At 45.3% G+C, this 16,755-nt stretch overlaps 6 protein-coding genes across 6 annotated transcripts; 2 read left to right on the top strand and 4 right to left on the bottom strand. All coding sequences in view use genetic code 12, as the record gives it.

The window, feature by feature from the left end:
• Positions 1-749: 749 nt before the first annotated feature.
• Positions 750-3,041, top strand: PTK2 (Putative serine/threonine protein phosphatase; the record flags this gene model as incomplete). The annotated part of the gene is made up of 1 exon (XM_066157560.1): positions 750-3,041. One exon carries the CDS (start codon positions 750-752, stop codon positions 3,039-3,041), a length of 2,292 nt encoding a protein of 763 aa, XP_066013657.1.
• Positions 3,042-3,224: 183 nt separating this feature from the next.
• On the bottom strand, positions 3,225-3,620 carry RPL32 (60S ribosomal protein eL32; the record flags this gene model as incomplete). Its single annotated transcript, XM_006688343.1, has 1 exon — positions 3,225-3,620. The coding sequence occupies one exon, from the start codon at positions 3,618-3,620 to the stop codon at positions 3,225-3,227; it is 396 nt and encodes a 131-aa protein (XP_006688406.1).
• Positions 3,621-5,094: 1,474 nt separating this feature from the next.
• FMP27 (Protein SABRE) lies at positions 5,095-12,531 on the top strand (the record flags this gene model as incomplete). The annotated part of the gene is made up of 1 exon (XM_006688341.2): positions 5,095-12,531. One exon carries the CDS (start codon positions 5,095-5,097, stop codon positions 12,529-12,531), a length of 7,437 nt encoding a protein of 2,478 aa, XP_006688404.2.
• A 121-nt stretch (positions 12,532-12,652) lies between these two features.
• Positions 12,653-13,201, bottom strand: ROX3 (RNA polymerase II holoenzyme/mediator subunit; the record flags this gene model as incomplete). The annotated part of the gene is made up of 2 exons (XM_006688340.2): positions 12,653-13,098; positions 13,153-13,201. The coding sequence occupies 2 exons, from the start codon at positions 13,199-13,201 to the stop codon at positions 12,653-12,655; spliced, it is 495 nt and encodes a 164-aa protein (XP_006688403.1).
• A 131-nt stretch (positions 13,202-13,332) lies between these two features.
• On the bottom strand, positions 13,333-14,617 carry TIF3 (Eukaryotic translation initiation factor 4B; the record flags this gene model as incomplete). Its single annotated transcript, XM_006688339.2, has 2 exons — positions 13,333-14,558; positions 14,614-14,617. 2 exons carry the CDS (start codon positions 14,615-14,617, stop codon positions 13,333-13,335), a joined length of 1,230 nt encoding a protein of 409 aa, XP_006688402.2.
• Positions 14,618-14,849: 232 nt separating this feature from the next.
• Positions 14,850-16,502, bottom strand: PSN45_000951 (uncharacterized protein; the record flags this gene model as incomplete). Its single annotated transcript, XM_006688338.2, has 1 exon — positions 14,850-16,502. The coding sequence occupies one exon, from the start codon at positions 16,500-16,502 to the stop codon at positions 14,850-14,852; it is 1,653 nt and encodes a 550-aa protein (XP_006688401.1).
• Between the last annotated feature and the right edge of the window lie 253 nt (positions 16,503-16,755).

Below are 16,755 nucleotides of genomic sequence, written 5' to 3'. Positions count from 1 at the left end.
GTGAAATTCACCACAAGAGCGAAATTAAGAAATGATGGGGTATAAAATTGTTGGAAATGGCCGTAATCGCCACCACCTCTACTACCACTCCCACTCCCACTCTCACTACCACCACGGGCGCCATCCACAAAGATTTGTATAGTTTTCCTGTACACCCTCGCCCCATACTCCTCCTTTCTCGAATTCTCCCTTATCTTATCGCCAATCCCCAGCCATTGTTCAAAAAATAATCGAACAATTGCGTAGAAGGTCCCTGAAACCCGGATCACGCCTCCCACCATCCTACTGTACTCACGGTTCCAACCATGGGCTCTACTCTCGCATTACTATTGTCACAAAGTTACCTGGGACTTGCGACTACTTGTGCTGCGATTGGCTGGCTTTTCCGTTGGGCTTCTGGGCTTCTCCACTCGAAGCGTGGGATCTGCTGCGAACTTGGCATACCAAGACATGGGGCAACTGGAGAATCACAACCAGGATACCGCCGCATGCTAATAGAAGGTGGTACCAAGGTCGCGTATTACATCTAGGTACCACGTCAAGTATCTCCCTTGTAGAGCCATCTTTTCGTATCTCACGGTCTGCGAAACTTAAAAGCATATATTATTTTATGAGTTCCTAACTGCGAGCAAACGTTAAATAAATTCCTATTCTCAATCTTCTTATTAAAGGCACTTTTATTTGATTCCACTTGTTTAGTTGTGTTTTGACCCATCAACCCGCATAGCATCGGTTCCACATTTACTCCCATGATGACCACATCGGAGTCCAAGCCTACCAAACACGGGGTTAAACAAATGTTCAAGAAGGAGTCGTCCGAATCTTCGACCGACTTATCCTCGAAACCTTCTGCCCACGGGTTGAGTAGACTCTTCCATCACCATCACCACGAAGGAGCGCTGTCGGACCAGGAAACCCACGGCAAGTTGTCGCGTACCCCGTCCAAGTTGTCGTTACGAAGAAATACTGTCATCCATTCCCGGCCAGAGGAGAAGTTCCAGCCCAAAAAACTCACTAAGGCTGAAACTATCGCCCATTTGAACCAAATAAACCATAAAAACAAGAAGTCCAACGCCGACAAGAAAGGCTCTTCCCCGGACAAGGATAGTGATGGGGATTCGATTAGTATTCTCCATCCTGAGAAAATTGTCTATAATCCGTTTGGACTCAACAGGGATTTGGCGGTCGACAAGCCCAAAGATGCCAACTTCTACTTGAACGCATCCGACCAGGTCCACTTGTTGAGCAACCCCGTCAAGGATCCCAATGAGCTCTTACCCCCGGATTTACATCAAGATCGGGTAAATTTGTTTGATGACTTTGAAATCGACACCACCGACAAGAAGTTGGGCGAAGGAGGCTCTTCCGAAGTGCGGGTGGTCAACTTGATCCAGAGCAAGAAGAAGTTATTTGCCTTGAAGCGGTTCACGTTGTTGGACAAGGAAACTGATGATGATTTTTACAAGCGGGCAGTTAAGGAGTTCATCATCTCCAAACGGGCCAAGAGTCGGCACGTGGTAAACACCTTCCACATTGTTCGGATACAGAGCTTGAACAACTTGACCCGAGGATGGGGGTTTATCTTGGAGTATTGTAACCACGGGGACTTGTTTAACCTTATCATCAAGCCTGGCTGGAAGCGCACTGCCTTAAATGAACGGTATTGTATGTTCAAACAGATCGCCTATGGCCTCAAGTTCTTGCACGACCACGATATTGTCCATAAGGACATGAAGCCGGAGAACGTGTTGATCGATCGCAACGGTATGGCCAAGATCTGTGATTTCGGAGTCAGCGACTGGGGCCATCACGAACCAGGGAACTTTGATTCGCCCATCAAGACGTCAACCTCGTACGTGGGGTCACCGCCATACTCGCCTCCGGAGGTCATGGTGTTGAAGGAAACCAGCCACGCAGAGTTGAAGAACTTTGCGTATAACCCGTTCAAAATGGATCATTGGGGGTTGGGGATGGTACTATTCTGTATCGTCTACTGTGGAGTGCCTTTCAGCACCTCACTTGTGACCGACCATGGCTTTCGGGAATACAAGTTCAACCACAGCCGGTTCTGCGGAAACAACCCTGGTTTCAAGAACAATACCGATCTCCACCGCGGGCCTGGGTCTGAGTTTAAATGGGCCAGTCAATTCCAGTCGACTGGAGCTGCCCGAGTTGCCTGGAAGTTGTGTGATCCTTCTATTGACCATCGGTACGACTTGGACTTGTTGTTCAATGACCCGTGGTTCCAGGGATTGGAAATGTGTGTGTATGAAGCCGAAGATCAGGATGTCAATCCGGTGGTGTTTCCCACGGTTCCCTCCAACGCCTCGTTCTCGGCCGTTTCGACTCTGGCGGGATCTCGTGTGCCCTCACGGCGGAACACTTCTCTCCATAACTTCAACAATGCCAGTACCGCGGCGGATTTGTCTTCGAGCTTCAAAAGCATGCTTGACTTCCAGTCGAAAGAGGCCACCAACGGCCAAGTCCACGACAACCACGAGGATGGTGATGATGAAGATGGTGACGACAAGTCGATCCACTCGCAGTCATCCTTAACACACTTCCACCAGGCACCACCACCTCTAGCGGCCGATGGGTGCTGCAGCTGCGAAAAACCCAAGTCCCTGAGTTCCATGTTGGACGTGGTGGAAAAACCAAAGGTCAAGTCGATGCTTGACATGGCGGGTCTGCTAAACCTCCCGAGTCTTAAGGAACACGACACTTACACAGAGAACATAAAAGAATCCAAAGAGTGTGTTTGTGACTGTCACCAAGAAAAGTCACCAGCAAATCGTCCCAGGGCCCAGTCACATCCTCACCCGTTCAGGCATGTATCGTCTGAAAGCTTGAAGCGCAACAGCAGCCAGTCGAGCTTCACCAGAAATAATAGTTTGACGGAGTGGGAAGATGTTCTTAAGCCGGCAGAAGATTTACATCTTGATTCGAGTGGTGTTTGCAACTTGGGCTACAAGATCAGAAAGCACCACCATTTGGAGGTGAGTGGAGCAGCTGTGTCGGGGGCGTTGGCAAGGAGGAGATGACGGTAAATAGGAGACATAATATGCAAATAGTACGGAAAAATAGTAGACTAGCACAGAACTAACGCAGAACTAACGCAGAGCCAGCACTGAACTAGCACAGAACTAAGACAAAACTAACACAGACCAAGTGCACAGACCCCTCTTACATAAATTTACATTTACATTGATTATATAACGATTAGTCTAAGCTTCCAAAGAAACTCTTCCCTTAGGGTTGGTAACCTTAACACCCAACTTCTTGGCCTTTTCGATAATGTCAACTCTGTTCTTAGCAGAAACATTGTGAGCAATTTCGGCGGCGTAGGTTTTGGTATGCATTAACAAGACGTCTAAGTCCTTCAAGTTCTTAACCAAGTAAGCCTTGTGTCCAGATGGCATCAAGAACTTGGTCTTGTTGTTGGAACCATAACCGATGTTTGGTTCGGAGATGTTACCTCTGAATCTTCTTCTGACAACAGAGTCAATACCCTTCTGCTTTCTCCAGTTTTCAGAAACTCTGTGATATCTGTCAGAGTGATGTCTCTTAAACTTCTTGGTGTGCTTTTTGACAATCTTTGGGTGTGGAATTGAAGCAGCCATCTACAGGTTTGTTAGTATACGTGGTTGGGGAGTATCCGTTCATGTGTCCACAGGGGGCCTCTGGCGAGTGTGTGTGCGGATCTAATGAGGGTATGGCGGTCATATTCTGGGAAATTGGCATATCATAGTCTTTGCGATACTCTGGAGATATTAACCATTTGAACAGGTAACATTGTGATTGGAACGGCTTGAAACTGGCGATGGTGGTATCCTTACTCAGCACTCCACAAGGTAGGACAATCATTGAAACGGTAGGGCATTTATTATAACATACTTTTGATGATCACTATTAATGAAAAATTGTATATGAAAATTTTTATGAATTTTGATGAATTTTTTTCTACCTGATGCTGGGAATTGAGAGCGAGGTTGTGTGCAGGGGGGTTTTTCCAGCCCTAGTGAGCGTTTGTGTGCGCGCTGGGGGGAGTGACCCAAATGGCGGTGCGAGAAACCGCGGTCACTTTAGAACCCTATGCGTGGGCACGTGATTATTGTCCTCCCCTAACAAAGAAATATGAGTTAGTTGGTTACTATTTGGTTACTACAGGTTTAACCCAATGGTATCTACCAGGAGCTAAGGATCTGTCCTTGAATCTCATCCAGCCTTTCTTACATATTTGTGGACTACTGGTAAATATTGCTAAACTAAGCTAGAGAAGGAGTGTTCGATGTACCCACATTGACATTCTGACCCATCCACCCACTGACATTCTACCCATCCACACATTGACATTCTACCCATCCACCCATTGACATTCTACCCATCCACCCACTGCCATTCCATCCATCCACACATTGGCATTCTACCCATCCACCATGTACAATTTGGGTTTCTGACTGTTCACATTTACTGGGGAAATGTGCCAAACCTTAAAATCCAGTTGAGGTGCTTTCAAAATTCAAAGTACCCCAAAATTAGTGCTGATTCTATACACAAAAAGAATAACATGTCATCCTAATACACACATCCCCACCACTCGTACTATTCTCTTCACCATCCCCGTGCCATCTCCCGAGAGTAGGACCACTAATGTCTCATTCCTGCACACACTCTGGCGCTGTTGCAGCAGAAACGATAACAAACAATTGCGAAGTCATCAAGCAAGCCTATCAAACCATAATTTTCAACCCTCCAAAACACATACCCACACCTACTGCGGTCATGTTCACCCTCCTGAGTCCCCAACTCGTGGTCTACGTCCTAGCAGCAGTGCTCGCCTGGTCCCTCGCCTGGTCAGTGGTGTATAAGCTCACAGGTGTTTACCTAGGCTCTATCTGGTTCAACAATGGTGTTCTGTTCAACAACATCCACATCCACACAAAAGGAGCCGAGTTGAAGTTCGAGTCCCTACGGTTTAGAATGTGGGGGAATTCCAAACGCCTCATCATCAGTGGCATGAATCTCACCCTTCACCAGAAACATACCCCAGAGTCTACCAGGCCAATAAAACCACATCGTCCGTTCAGCCTCTCGATGTTCCCCAGCAACTTCGTGGGCAAATTCCTCGTCAAAGCGGGTCTCAAAGTCATCCCAAACTTCAGCATTGAGTGGAAGCGATCGGTGGTGAAGTATGGAGATAAAGTCACTGCTGTTCAGTATGTGAGGCTCGACTCAGGTTCACGGTATTCTACGAAGAACACCAACAATTTGAAGGTGGCTATTGGTCTTGTCATCAACGACTTGAGAACTTCGAGTACGCACCAGGCTCACACCATCCACCCGTTGCTTTCAACCCATACGGCCAAATTGACCACCAAATTCTCCATAAACACCACAACTGGAGAAATCCACCTGATTCATGTCAAGACCTTGATGGACGACTTGCGGGTGCTGGTGTTCAAGTTTATCAAGTTGTATCTCACGGATATTGAAACTAGAATCGACAAACTTGGTGGTGCAGATGCCAAAGACGTGGACCCTGCAGTGCAAGAAGCTGAAGCACAACGAAAAGCAAGACGATTGGAGCGGCTAGTGGGCATATTCAAAGTGGTGTACGAAGCCATTAATGAAATTTCGGTGGTGGCCCAGAACTTGAATGTTTTTGAGATCCCCTTCATCACCACCGACTGCAACGAGCTGTTTAAAGCGTATTTGCAGCAAGAATATCCCATCACCGCATTGGAGTTGAAGACCAAGTCGATACACTTGCATCTCCAGAAGTTGTCGAAAACCTCGGCTGGATTCCACGCTTTGTTTGAGTCTGCTGACGATAAGCCCATAAATATTTCCAATTCGGTCCAGCTTTTGACAGTGAACTTCGCAAAGTGGAAAAACATCAACGGTTCATTCCACAAGAACCAGGTGGAAGTGTTGAACATCCCCACGTATTCTCTTAGCTGCAAGGCCAACTACTTTGACAAGTTGATCCGCGGAGAAGGCTTTCAAAATTGTATTGCCGAGTTGTTCTGGACGTGCTCCAATCCGATCTTGGACCTCGACTCTCCCTTTCTTACTTCCCTTCTACACAACATTGTGATCCTCAGGAAGCTCATGAAGTTCAAGTCGCTCCAGCGGCAATATAAGCTTTTGGTGTCATCAAGCTATCTGACAGATGATGATATTGACGACACTCAGCAAGACTATTATGACTTTGACGAGACGTTGATAGACATGCCTGAGAAAGGGTTCCAAGGTTCCAAGACTCCACTCAAAGACAAACTATGGCGGTACCTCCAGGAATACTATCCGAAACTTGATGTCAAGTTCATCATTGAACAACCAAGACTCGTTGTTCGGCATACATCTACCACTTCGATCGATATATTGGACTTTTCCTATTCCTCGCTCAACTTTCTGGTCATTACCACCAAAACCAGAGATTACAATTTGAACTGCCTGGTGTTAGCCCCAGCCATCTCGTATGCGCAAAATTCCATTCAGGGTGATTCTCTGGTAAAGTTCGACATTGTATCGTTGAAATCGTTTGTTGCAGACGTTCAGGTGTTGAAAAACTTGAAATTCAAATTTGACTTCAACTTTGAGTCTTTCCACATTGACTTTTCAAATCTCACTACGCTAGTTGGTATCAAGACCATAGTCAACCAGCTAACAAGGTTGATTGAAATGGACCTCCAAAGGGGTCATATCAACCTCTTTCTAAACTCCCGGATCTCCAAGTACCGGACTTTTGTGATGAACTTGGATCAGGAAAACCCATCGGATGTCTATAAGACATTGAAGGAAACTTTGTTCAACTATCTCCCTGCGTGGTTTGTTGAGTTGAACGTCGTGGCGGACGACGTGGACTTCAAGTTTGGGTCCAGGTCCGTATTGATTCCAAAAGAGAAGCTTTCAGAGATGTTGCAGGAATACGACTTGAAAGATTTCCTCGAATCAGACTCTTCTTGTGAGCTAAGATGTTTCCGAATCCAACTAGGCATTCTTAGGTTTGGATTTGAGAACAATTGCAACCCGCACTTGGATCTATCAACTTCGAGTCTCAGCTCCGCTTCACTGGACACATTGACATCGAAACAAGACCAAAGCATCAGCTACTGGGGTAATAACCTCGAAATAAAGGATTTTGTGCTAAGTGCAATGAGTGACTTTAGTGGGCCTAGACATTATGGGCAATGCATAGCGATTCCCAATGTCTCCATTGATGTTGGCTGCAAAAAAATCCAGGCCAAAGAGAATTTGAATGTCTCGATAAACCTCAACAAAATCGAAGGAAAGGTGGACCACTTCAAGTGTTTCACCATCATTGGTGCTGGATACTTGTTGATGGAACACATTGTAAGGCCATTGCAGTCTATACAGAGCAAGTTGAAGAAGGATGCTGGTTCAATATCTGAGAAACCTTCCAAGTCCAACTTCAAGTCTCTTAAGGATTGTATCACCATATCTTCGAAGATCAAGCGGACAGATTTGTCTGTGACGTTGAGTGGTGATTATAAAGTGAGATTGGATTCTTATGAAACCAGGATAAGTTTGGCAGACGATACCATTTCTATCTATGATAAGTATTTCAGAGTGTTGATCAGCTCTCCTACTGTTGAGGACCACTGGTGCAGACTCATATGTACCGATGATTTCCAATTCCATGTCAACCTACATGATATTCGGAACCTTTATGTCAACACCAGCTTAATCAAAATTGCTCATCCCCATGGCCATATTGCCTATAAACTTTTTGATAATATTTCAATCACTTTAAAAGTCCTCAAGCACTCTATCCGGGCTTTCAATAGCGGAGATGCTGAAAAAGACAACGATTTCACGGTGGTTCATCCTTCTGAGTCTAGACCAAAGGAGTTCCCTAATATCAACTTCAAGACCAATAAGTTGATGTTCAACATGGAAGATGATCCTTTCGAAAGCGAGCTTGGTATGATCTTTCAACTTGGAAAGGTCGAGCAGCTAAAGAGAATAGAACTCTACAGTTTGTTTCAAGCAAAGACACAGAACCTCCAAAGCACCGAAAAGCACGACGAGATCAAAAGCATCGAAGACATTAATGACGAAAATGATCTCCCTGGAAAGTTGGATGACTTGAACGAAATAATCTCCGTGTCTTGGATAAGAAAGGTCAAGAGGTACAAGACCATGTTGAATGATGAGTTGGTGAAGAACAAAAAGTTTTTGTTCGGAAATGAAGCCAAATTGGATTCCCGATTCCAGTCGAAGATCCTCCCTTATTCTCTTCATGCACCATTGTTGTCTATCGTTATTGATAGCTTGAACATGGTTATCTCGAAACCCACGTTCGATTTGGAAACCCTTCCCAAATTTCTTCATGATTTAGGACAAGGTCTTCCTTTCGATACCAGGTACTCGTTAATACTCCCGATGTATCTTGACTTGAGAATGAGAGAACTCAGGATCCATTTGAGAGATTACCCGTTGCCGTTATTGTATGTTTCGAACTCGAAGGCAGAACTGGCTTCTGCCGTCAAAATGTATGGTGACCTTGTGATTTCCGAGTCTCTTGTCACTGAAGAACACAACATAAGAAAACTTATGGTGGACCTCACCAGAAACCTTAAGAAGTTCCAGTTTAGTGAATACTACCGGTTGGAGATTGAGAAGACCATGGCTACTGTCAAGATCTTTACTGATATGAAGATTGAGTTCTCCACTAAATTACCATCAAGGTTCGTGTGGGGCCAATCGTACCAATTTGCCATTCAACAGGTGATGCTTAACTTTGATCTGTTTTCAAAACCACCTCTAGACCCATCTCCCAAGTTAGGTTTTTGGGACAAGTTAAGGTTGGTGATTCATGGAAAGTTCGATATCAAGTGTACGAAAGGTCCTTTGGAAGTTGCATTCAAAGGCTCAAGAGACCCGTACAATTTGTTTGGGGTGGCTTCTGGATTCATTCTATCTTTCAAAGACAACGTGGTTTGGACGATTAACCAAAATGACGATTCCAGAGACTTTTGTAATGTGAAGTCCGACAAAATCTCCTGGTATATACCTAACTACCTTGCATCCGGGTTGGTTTCATGGACAAGAGAGACAAACAGGTTGACGTACTTGCCAAACAGTAAGAAGTTTATCACTTCGTGCTATGCGTACTACCTTGACGATGAGGATTACTGTATTCCCAGAAACAAGGTTAACTCGAACATTTTTGAGAAGAAAGTTGTTTCTCTCAGTGGGGGAGTTGTGTTCAAAGTGGGATTTGTGCTTCAAAGGGACGGTGATGATGGACAAAGAACGGAAGAATGTAAGTCTCATTATGATGTCAAGCTCTTCAACCCTCAATTCACAGAAGAAGGCCATGATTCCTATAAAGATTTCAGGTCTGACTACATCAACATGGCCATCTCCATGGATGCCAATTTTCTGGAAAGTTACAATTCTATCCACCTAAGCCCAAGGGTTTTTATGCAGTTCTTTGACTGGTGGAAGTTGTTCTCAAGTAACATGCAATTGCCCATCAAGAAAGGGAAGATCTTTGGAGAATTAAAGAAGTCAGAGAAGTTCTCCCAGCACTTGGTTTCCAACAGATTCAAGTTCAACCTCAAGTCCTTGTTCATTTCTCATATCTACAGGGAAGAGAACTCTGAGGAGATGGAAGACCAGATCCAAAGCTGTGGTCTCAAGGGAAAAATGAACTCTTTTGTAGTCGATTTGCATCAACGGAAGGAAAAGAGGATAGCTGTGCACGAAGGAATTTCCCGTAACAAGAATATCATGAAGATGACCTTCCATATTGCTGATGTACACTTGAATGGCATTGACTTGAGAGTCGTCACCGCTACTTTTGACCATAATGCTTATAATACTCCAGGAAATGTGAAGGAGTCCAAGTATGATATCTTCGATAATGACGAACAGTGGTTTGACATTGAGGATTATGAAGAAGCATTCTTGTCGAGTTTGGCATCGAGTAAACGGCAAATTTCTGTATTGCCGTTGATGTACAGTGAACGTTTTTCATACTTGCGAGATACCGAACCAGGAATTAGGTTCAAGGAAGTGGACCTTTTTGAATCTGGCAAAGCGAGTTTGGAACGAATCAAAGACGTTGCAAGAGCCCAGAAAGATATTGTAAGTAGCCGGATCAAACAGTTGAAGGACGAGATCAAACTCAGGAGATCCAGGGGTTTATCAACTAAAGACTTGGTTGGAAGAATTGACGTTCTTAAAAAGGAGATGAGCAAAGCATCTGTGAATCTTGATCGAAGACCACTGGTATCAGACTTTAACACCAAGTTCAGTAACAAGTTTATCGTCATGAGAATGTTGTGGAAATGGAACGACAAAAACAGAAACAACTTCTTCAAGTACGTTCATTTTGTTCAATTGCGGACATTTTTGAAGAGGTACTTGAGTTTTGATTCCATAAGTGCATTGGAGGAAATCGTCGAGTACAGTACGGAAGGGTTGGACAGGAAGAGTACCTACTCGAAATCGGAACATTCTCCTGGCGATAAGTTTGCCAAACTATCAACTGATGAAAAGTCCGGTAAAAGTCGAGACAGACTCACAAAATTCGACGAGATCTTGACTCAGGTGGCCAAAAATGAAAACCTTGTTGAGGATTACCTCATTGAGATCATCTCACCTCAGATCCAGTTGCAGAGCAGTGAAACCCCCGATTCGGTGATCATTGTATCATCACCAATGATCGATGCGAAATTGGTGTCCATCTACGATAAATCCAAGGACAGGCTTCTCTTGGATATCGATGAGTTGGAGAATAGGCTTGCAGTCATGATCAACAACGCTAACGTCTTAGTCTTTGAAAAAAATCTGGTTGAAGATAACAATTCCTTCATCTTTGACCAAACCTGCTATGGTTCTACAAGCAGCTGGCCTCCATGGCTTGGAATAGAAATTTGCAACCAGGCCACTTTGGCAGGAAGCAAGAATGTTCTTTTGGAAGACACCTCGGTAATGATCACATACATCCAGCTGAAGCCCACGGGTGCTAAGTTTGCCCATGACAGTGAAGGAGATGATCTCAGTAAGGTGAGCACCAATACTTCTAAATACTTTGATCTACCAGGCTCAAAGAAGGAAAACATCCAAAATAAATTGCATGTGGACATCCCCACCGTGAACATCACCTCAACTTCAGCTCAGTACTTTTCTTTGTACTCGATAATCACCAACTTGTTACTATACACCGAACCCAGCAACAAGCAGTTCAACGATAAGTTAGAGAAACTCAAGTTCTCCATCAACTTTCAAGATCTAGCGGCATTGTATGACAGAATCAAAGCATTACATTTGCAGAACGGGATTCTTAATCTAATGAGCAACAACTATAACTTTCGGCAAGACACTCTCGACAACGAGAGTCTTAATGACTTTATAACCTTGAAAACGATCCAGCAGGAAATTTCCAATGAGCTTTACTTGCTACTTCATTCTATGTTAACAGGAAACTCCCATGTCAAAGATTCCAGTAAATCACCCAAAGCTGAATGGATCATCAACGCAGATGAGTTGATCCTTCACATGTTGGAAGACGACCGCACACCTATTCTTGATATTGCCATGGCCACAGGAAAGTTTACTCGAATCGTCAACGAAGATGATTCGAACATCAACCGCATTGAGATATCCATGATCCAAGGATTCAACCTATTACGAGGAGCCATCTTCCCTGCGTTCATAGAACCTATGGATCACAAGGATGAGCTCCAGAACCTACTTACGGTGGACTGGTCGATGTACTCAAATGTTGGTGGAATCAGGCTAATTGAGAACTTTGAAGTCAATGCTCAGCCGTTGAGTGTCCGTATGGACAAAATAACTGGTGATAAATTGATGCATTTCTTGTTCAAGACTGAATTGGCCGACCTAACGGATCTTGGTGATAATCCTATGGCCAGACATGAAGCAGAAGTCACAAATGATTTAGATTTCAACGGAAAGGCCTCCAATGGAGATGAGAAGAGTAAAGTGAATTTTGATACTAGCTCAAGCCAATCAGACCCAAGCGATTCAGAGTCCTCAACAAATCCTGACCAGCTTACCATTGGGTCTCCCTCAAAGAGGGTTACAAACAGAAGTTCACATCTTTTCCCCAAGTCGTTCACGCAGTCATCTGGTTCTGAACAGCAGTACGATGAACAATTGGACGTCATGGTTAACCGGTCGAAAAACTATGTCAGTGTCAACAGTTTGAAGGTCAATCCTGTGTCACTTCTGATTTCCATCAAGCTTAAAGGAGGGTATAAGCGATTGTTGAATGTAGAGGACTTCAAGTTGGTGTTACCCGAGATCTTGATTCAAAAGAAGATTCTTTCGGTATTGGAGTTTACGATGATTGTAAGGAAGATTTTGGTCAGGGCTATTCTCGGGCATCTTGGAGGATTGGTGAGAAATAAGTTCAAACGATCTAAACGGAAGCCCATGAATCTCATCAACAAACCTTTGAAACCGTTGAAACGGTATGCCAGGTTCACTTCGGTGACGGAGTTACGAGGGGGCTCGAACGAAGACCCATAGACTATGTATTATTAAAGCTGTAACAGTAAGAGTATACAAAAATTCTAGTATTAACAGGGTAACCGTCTGTGTTTCTGGTGAGGTTTTATCGTCATTCATTAGAGCAAGTGCTGGCGTGTTTTCATATGTGTATTCTCTTGGGAGTATCACCATTCATCTGTTTCTTCTTTCTCTTGCGCTTATCTTCATCCATCTCCGAGCCGTCATCTCTTCTCATGAGAGTTTGTTGGTCACTGATACCTAAATCGGCGGTGTTGAAGCCAGGGATCCCGTTCAAGGGCGTCTTGTCGAATTCCAACGCCTTATTGACAAGTTTGCTCTCTATAGGTTTGATAATATTTGGAAATTGACTTAACATCGGGTCCAAGAGCCCATTCGGTACGGGCTTAGCTTTGGGTATATTGTGTTTTCCTGGTAAATCTTGAATATGGTTCTTGTAGGATTTTCTGAGTTTGACTCCCTTGGAGCCATCTGGATTTGTTCTTGCCAAAGATCGAGCAGTTTCCTCGAGTCCGTAGACTTTGATGAGGTTATCCAATGGAGACGGTTTCACTGGCTCGTACACTTCTAAAAAAGTTAGTAATGAGAAAGGATTGGAGGAGGTGGTCACTGTGCACATACTTTTTCGGTCTATGAGGTAGACATTACCATTAGCAGAGGAATCACCCATGCTTTCAATATGTTAGACTGTGAAGCCAGGTTTTCGAAAGCGCGCGCATTTAAACCGAATAGTTATATTTTACAAGTACACTATTTATGGTAGACAACCTATGCATAAATTGGATTGGGACCCGAAGTCTATCACTTGCGGACAACCTCCCAACCGTCCTCAACCTCTTCTTTGACATCATTAGAAATCGATAAGTTGGCGGTCTGCTCGGCCAAGCTGGGTTCAGCTGGTGCGACCGGCTTGGCTTCTTCTTCATCACCGGACTCATCTGCTAAAACATCAAAAGCAGACTTCTGAGGACCAGGGGAACCCGCTTCCTTTGACTCTTCTTTCTTGGGGGTCCGGGCGGCTCGTGGAGGTAACACGGCCTTTTCAGTTCTGGCGGTACCCCAATCAAGCTCTGGGTCTTGCTTTCTTGGTTTTCTGTTACTTCTTTCTCTGGGAGGGAGAGCCACCTGTTCGGATCTAGCAGCACCCCAGTCAAAGTCGGCATCGGGCTTTCTTGGTCTTCTGATACTTCTTTCACCTCTCTCGACTCTTTCTCTTGGGGGGAGAGTAACTTGTTCTGATCTGGCGGCACTCCAGTCGAATTCAGCGTCTGGCTTTCTTTCTCTTCTCTCTCTTCTTTCTCTAGGAGGTAACTCGGTCTGCTCGGTTCTGGCAGAGTTCCAGTCGAACTCGGCGTCCGCTCTCCTTGGTCTTCTTTCTTCTCTGTCACCTCTGTCACCTCTGTCGCTTCTTTCTCTCGGAGGTAAAACGCTCTGCTCGTTTCTGGCGGCACCCCAATCCAATTCAGGTTGGTCTTCTCTGTCTCTACCACCGGATAAAGGTCCCGATCTTCCACCTCTCCAGTCCATGTCAAAACCACTCTTTTGAGGTGCGGCAACGTTGACAAAGATTTTTCTTCCGTTGAAGTCAGATAAAGTCAATTGCAAAGCTTCTTCCAAAATGTCTCGTTCACTGAAAGTCACAAATCCAAACCCTTTCAATCTTCCGTTGGGGTCGGCGGGCAACTTGACGTCGCTAACAACGTCGGTCATCTGCATTCTCTTCTCGAAAAACTGCTGGACGTCTTCCTCAACAATGTCCCATGGCAAGTTTCCAATTCTTGCTCTATATGGGGGTTGATCTGGAATGGGGAACTCTTTTCTCTCTGGTCTCTGGTCTTCAAACGCCTGGCGGGCGCTCTGACCGCTGTAGTCATTGGAGCCTGAGAACGCACGTCTTTCGGAAGGAGCCGAAGCAGTTGGTACTCCGATGGAACCAAAATCGACTTCTTCATCGGCCCACGATCCACCTCCGAGAGAGTCGTCCGCCAAAAACGAACCTAAGTCCATTTTAATATTCTTTTTGGGAGCTAGAGGCATTGTTAGTGGGAGAGCCTGGGGGATGGGCCTGGTGGTGATACATACCCATTGTTAACTAATATATTGTGTTCAATTAGGTGGTAGCTTAATAAATGTTAATGCGAAAATTTTTTTTCCAGAGATCTCATTACAACGCGAGTGAGCTAAGACATAGACATCATATATTGGTAATAATATGGACCGATATGGTATTGGGTCAGTTGTGTGGTTGAGTTACCGTAGTAACATACTTACGCCTGGTGGCACCCACCCGTTCGAATTGAAGAACAAAAGTTCAGAGTTTACACCCTATTGTCATTAACTTGGCGTCGCACCTCATCAGAAATGGTAAGACTTGAAATATCCACTTCGGAGTCCTGCCGCAGAACATGAGTCCTGGCCGTATGTATACTCTGGTGGGATCCTGACGCCAAATCCGTGTTGGGGCTGCTTTGGGGTTCGTGTGGGTGGTCTTGGGATGTGTTTGTGCTAGTTGCAGCCATTGTTTGATCATGGTCCGCATCGGGTTCCTCACCTGGAATCTGACCGGTAGCAACCCCGGCTTCCGAAGTAAGCCGGCGTTCCTCGTGGACTCTGTATGTATGGTACGTCGTTATCACTCCGTAGTGAAACAAGTCCTGCTTGGAAATACCCATGATTCTCCAAAACACCATTTTGAAGAATCCACCGTAAGTTCTCTGGGCATACTCATTTCCAGCTTCTTCCAAGTTGAGATGAGTCAAGGAGTCGTCGCTCAAGATCATCCTGACTCTCTCATCGATAGGAATAAGCTCTTGTAACATGGCACGAAGGGTAGGATCGTTTCTGAACACCTCGATGTCGATCGAGTCAGTATCTGATTCTTCGTGGGTATCAGGGGCATCGTTGTTTTCAGCGGTCTCGTGTTCAGCGGTCTCGTGTTCAGCGGTCTCGTGTTCAGCGGTCTCGTGTTCAGCGGTCTCGTGTTCAGCGGTCTCGTGTTCCGCAGCCTCTTCATCGCCTCTCGACGTGGTGTTGTTATTGTCGTGGGTCAGGTCTGCATTCTCCGTCTGTTCATTGTAGCTTAACCCATTCTTATAGTAGTAATCACGTTTACACATGGGACAACAGGCCCACCTCTTGGTCAACCACGGGTCTAAACAGTCAGCGTGGAAAACATGCCCACAGAGCAACCCTCTGACAATATCGTGACTTTCGATCATTTCCAAGCAAATGGCACAGGAACCAGAAGTATAGTGAGGCATGTTAGTATTATCTTCTTCAGCAGAGCTACTGGTTCCCACCGCCTGGGTGTTGATTTCGGTCATTTCAATGCTTTCGTGGCTCTCGTTGGTGGTGGACTCTTCGATTTTAGGGGTGGCGATGGCGGTGTCGGTGGTGGAGGTGTCGGTTCCTTCTTGTAGTACGCCATCGCGGTTTTCCTGATCTCGCTCCTGACCACCGTTGAGCCAGTCATAGTAGGTTTTCTTGGGGAACAACGTCTCAACTTGAGCCTCCGTAAGCTTCTTCATCTTGCTATACCGGTTTCTACGTCTGCGGTTGCGTCTTCGGCGGTAGTTGAGTCTCTGGTCGAAGAAGTCACTGCGAGAAAAGTGATGGGCCCGAACATAGTCCAACTGTTCTTGAAGCTCGACCGCCGTGTGGTGCATCGCCGACAAGTGGTGCGACGAAGATGTCGGTAATGCGAAGCTTCGTTGTGCCATTGGGTACACGTGAAGTCCGTACTTGGACCTGATGAAGTATCGGACGGTGAAAAACACAAAGAGTGAGGCGATGAACACACCCACTGCCAACGCGAGAAAGAAGAGAATTGTGGACGGGGTGTTACCGACAAATGATGACGACGACCCGGTAGGCGTGGGAGATTGCAGCTCTGATGCCGACGGTTCGTCTCGTTTGGTTCTGGAGGCCATCCATTGGGATTTTTCGGCCAGAAATTCAAGCCAGGAGTCCATGATGAATAGGAAACAATGCAAGGAGACTTTGGTTCAACAGGAGATGTTTGGATCGATCCTGACTAGGTAATGAATATTGTTTTTTTTTGCTTGGGTTCCCAAGGCTAAGCGGATCCACGCGGGGTCCAGTTATGATGACTGATTACAGAAAAAGGCTGAGTGGAAGTCGGGACGATCTTACACTCGTATTGTGTTTAGGGAGATGAGACGGTTTCTTTGGGGTTCCCAGTGTTGAAACAAAGGCTGGAGATGG

This window comes from Yamadazyma tenuis, chromosome 1 (genome assembly GCF_029203305.1).
Source record: "Yamadazyma tenuis chromosome 1, complete sequence".
NCBI classification, from domain to species: domain Eukaryota; kingdom Fungi; phylum Ascomycota; class Pichiomycetes; order Serinales; family Debaryomycetaceae; genus Yamadazyma; species Yamadazyma tenuis.
Note: the sequence above shows the minus strand (reverse complement) of the source record. Positions and strands in the feature narration are given on the sequence as shown.